The following is a 4,269-nucleotide window of genomic DNA, read 5'->3' on the forward strand; positions in this document are numbered from 1 at the left end:
AGCGGTCAGGATTGTCCTTCCGTCCCGTGAGTGCTACGCAAGGCGCGGAGTTTCACTCACGTCCCGTCCATTTTGCAATGCCACGATGGGATTTGTAGTTTCGTTTTTCCAGGTAATAGATGATTTTCTACTCCAGACTGTGCGATATCTTCTTCTTCTTTCTTACTATATAAAAGAGGTCGGGATTGTCCTTCCGTCCCGTGAAAGGAAAGCGTAGCGGTATTCCGCTTATCACAGACTTACTACTTGCAGCTTGCGGTACGAAGCGACATCATGTGAGCAGAATTCTGGTGCTCCCATCGTTCCCTTGCTTTTGTGCGCGATGCGCTAAAAAAATAGACAAAATTATGTCTCTGGAAATAATTAATGTTGATGGAGTACAAATGCCTCACCGTGTAGTAAATATCAGGGGGGTTCAAAAGGGCGACCTCAATATAGAAAAAAAGTTTATATTTCATCACAAAAATAACAGAAACTACGAGTATTAAAGTAATACCGCTCAAATGCAATATAACCAAATTAATGAGTTTGTATAAAATATCAAATTGATCTACATATTGAATTGCCTTAAGAAGTGGTCAACTTAAAAGTCGGTCGCCTTAAAAGGCGGGTCAGCCTAGTTTATATATAAAACACTGTTCTGATTTGTAATAATTTTAAATCCACTTTCAATCATCTTTATTATGTTGCTTTCTAATTATAAAGAGACAGCATAACCTTGTACCCTGCCACCCAAAACTTTAGATGATTTCAGCAGTCTATGGTTTAGGATAACTGAAAGAGAGCTTACAGGTTGATGACTGCTCCCAGAAGGAAAAGGCCTAATTGATATTGTTCTCTGAGGAAAATCGATGGCCTACAGAGAACACATACCGTGGACATGAGCAAACGTTATGCAGGTTGAGGCATAAATCCATTTGTTTTCAGATACATCTTTTGTTTTAGAAGATAGCACGACAGATAGATGTGGAGGAGGTGATTCATGTTCTATGAAACCAATGTAATAAGGTTACGTCAATGTGAGCAATTCATCAGATCCCGAGGACTGTGATAATGAGTGCATCCAACATGGAGTGGCTGGTCCCTGGGAATATGAACGTTAGAGTTTGCAGTTTTTAGTAGTTTTAATTAAATGAAAAGTGCAGTTGCCAGAGCTTTGTACTTTTCTTACAGACTTTGTTTACAAAATAAAATCATGCACTTGCCAAACATGGGTTTCACTCTTTGCTATGCAATAAGAATAAACAAGAGACAGAATGTTGGGGCACCCATTGGCAAATCCTGTATAGCTGAAATCGATGTAAATCAAAGTAAAGTGTGCAAAAAGGCAAAATCAAGTCTTCTCCGACCGTAATCCTATTCTGACTACACAAGAAGGCATTTCTTCTAGTCAGGGGCTGAGGACACATAGTGTTTCAAATGAACAGCAGTGCCTAACTAGAAGCTGGCTCATGAAAAGGAATTCATTAAAACACAAGGAGCCACAATCCTCTAAATTCCCTGTGGACCACTTAATCTTTGGTTTTAGCCTTTTTAGTAAAGGAAAGTTGAAAATTGTACTCAATGTATATCCCTGTTTATCAAAAAAAGGTTGCGATTTCCCTTTGTGATATCCTATCTGGCTTTTGGTGGGAAAATGGATGAAAATAAAAGCTAACAATTGAGAAATGATGAGTGATGTGAGATGAGCAATGAGTGGCAAACAAAAAGTGACACATGGTATGTAATAAACAAGTGAATATTTATGAGTGATGAGTGGCAAGTGAAAAGTGACAGCTCATATGTGACATGATGTAATATTAATGCTTGATGAAATGAAAATTCAAAGAAGTTGATGTCCTAAAAAGGGACACTGAACCTCCTAGAAAATTCCAAGAAGACCCTATTTATAATTTCCTATTAATATAGAAAAACTGATTGAATTAAACTGCGGTGGGTTGGCACCCTGCCCAGGATTGGTTCCTGCCTTGTGCCTTATGTTGGCTGGGATTGGTTCCAGCAGACCCCCGTGACCCTGTGTTCGGATTCAGCGGGTTGGAAAATGGATGGATGGATGGATGATTGAATTAAATGTATTAACTTTACACTCCCAAAGTATTTATTTCAAAATTCACACAGATATTACTTAATTTTTTCCAGGTGAGACAAGAAACCAGTGATGAGTAATTCGACCAGTGTGACGGCAGAGTTTATCCTGCACTGTGTGGTTGATGTGGAACAGAGGACATTCACCATTTCTCTTCTCATGCTAATCTACTTAGTTACTCTTCTGGGAAACCTCCTGGTTATTTTGGTCATAGTATTGAACTGTCATCTCCAGAAGCCAATGTATTTATATATCAGTACACTGGCAATCATTGACTTAATAAATACCAACACCCTGATCCCAAAAATGCTGGCTGTACTGTTACAATCAGCAGTTGTTCCTTATGGACTCTGCCTATTCCAGATGTTTTTGATTTACCATGTGGAGGTAGTAGAAAGCCTCCTCTTTGCTCTCATGGCACTGGACCGCTATGTTGCAATAGTCTACCCACTGAGGTACCCATCAATCGTCACAAATAAAACTGTTTGGAGTAGTATCCTTGTTTTAAATGGGATCGGTGCTTTAATCACTACACCGTACATGATGTTTGTCACAGAACTCCGCTTCTGCCGCACCAACGTTCTGCCTTATTGCTTTTGTGATTATGCTACAATGGTTCATACTGCATGCAATGATGACCCAAAGTATTTAATTACTTTATCTTCATTAGTATCTGTAGTTGGTGTCTGCCCTTTCTTACTTATTTGTTTTTCCTACTGGAAGATTGCTCAAGCAGCCCTAAAGATATCTTCAGCTGAGGGCAAAATGAAGGCCTTCAACACTCTTCTCACACACCTAATAGTAGTTGGAGTGACATTCATCCCACTCTTAGCATGCTACATTTTACCAGGACTAGGGATAAATCTCTCAACAGATGCTTACAATGCAATGGTCATTGTAGCCATTATTGTGCCACCGATGTTGAATCCTGTAATCTACAGCTTGAGGAACAAAGAGATAAAAAATGGTATACAGAGACTTTTAACACAGAGAAGAACATCTCCAGGAAATGACAAAAAATAAAACAAAAATGATCTTCACGTTTATGGAAAATAACTCTAAAATCTGGGAGGTGCAGAGGAAGTTGCCCATAATTCTGCATTGTCTTCCAGTTATTGTAAATTTACACCATTTAGCAAGTGCCACATAGAATATGACATTATTGTTTGTGTGCGTAACAGTGCTGTGAGGCCTGCCTCAATTTACACTTTTAAGTGAGTGTTGATTGTGGGAACAACCAAGTACATTGTTCAGGAGCATGCAAAGAGTTAGAAGAAGTGCATTGTCAGGGTTCAAAATCAACAGAGGTGACTCAGGTGGGTACAACATGGAAAGCCACATTTGGAGCTGCCCGCTTAGAGTATTTGGATTTAAGAAGTAAACAAACTCACAGGGAGATAATCCTCTGAAGGCATTGTTGGACAAAAGTCATTCTGATGTAGGAATAACAGTTCCTGTCTCCTGGGATGCCAGCTTGTTTGCTATCCTCTCTGCTTTGACTCAACTTGTGAAAAAAAAAGACTTACAAACTGCAATAGATACACTTGTCTATATGAGTGGGTGGTATGGCCAAAAATGTATATCATGATATAATTAAAAATGATCACAGTTATGGTATATATCACGGTATAATCTATGTGACTGAATCCAGTTTAGGTGCTTCTGTTGGCCCAATTTTATTGCTAATAGTGTGTAGTTATATTGCAATGTGTCTTCTCATGAGTACCATTTAACCAACTGAAGCAATTCCAAAATATCTTTACTGTGCAAAATAATAAAATAAGAAGAACTGAACAAGAAATAAATAAGCATATATTGTACATGCCTGTTAATCACAGAATCTTGATAAATGTGTGTGCTCTATAGACTTCTTCTTCTTCTTCATCTTTTCCAACTTCTATGTGGGGTCGATGTGCTTGATCAGCCTTCTCTATAGAGCTCATTACGCACCTCTTCCCCAGTCAAACCCTTTTCTTTAAGATTCTCTTTTACTTTTTCCATCCACCTCTGCTTTGGCCTCCCTCACTTTCTCTTCCCTTGTACTTCCATTCCCATCACTCTTTTGTCCACATATTCCTTGTCTCTCCTCATCACATGAACATACCACTTCAGCCTACTTCTGTACTTTCTCACATATCTCTCGCACTTTTGTTGTGCCTCTGATTGTCTCAATTCTTAATCTG

At 38.8% G+C, this 4,269-nt stretch overlaps 1 protein-coding gene across 1 annotated transcript; it reads left to right on the forward strand.

Annotated features, from left to right (window-relative positions):
* Positions 1-2,158: 2,158 nt before the first annotated feature.
* Positions 2,159-3,109, forward strand: LOC120524180 (olfactory receptor 1E5-like). The gene has a single exon (XM_039746061.1). It carries the CDS (start codon positions 2,159-2,161, stop codon positions 3,107-3,109), a length of 951 nt encoding a protein of 316 aa, XP_039601995.1.
* Positions 3,110-4,269: the final 1,160 nt, after the last annotated feature.

The sequence above is a fragment of the Polypterus senegalus genome, chromosome 2 (genome assembly GCF_016835505.1).
Source record: "Polypterus senegalus isolate Bchr_013 chromosome 2, ASM1683550v1, whole genome shotgun sequence".
NCBI lineage: Eukaryota > Metazoa > Chordata > Cladistia > Polypteriformes > Polypteridae > Polypterus > Polypterus senegalus.

Coding starts and splice junctions, on each gene's coding strand:
- LOC120524180 (XM_039746061.1), top strand. CDS start 2,159: ATGAGTAATTCGACCAGTGTGACGGCAGAGTTTATCCTGCACTGTGTG.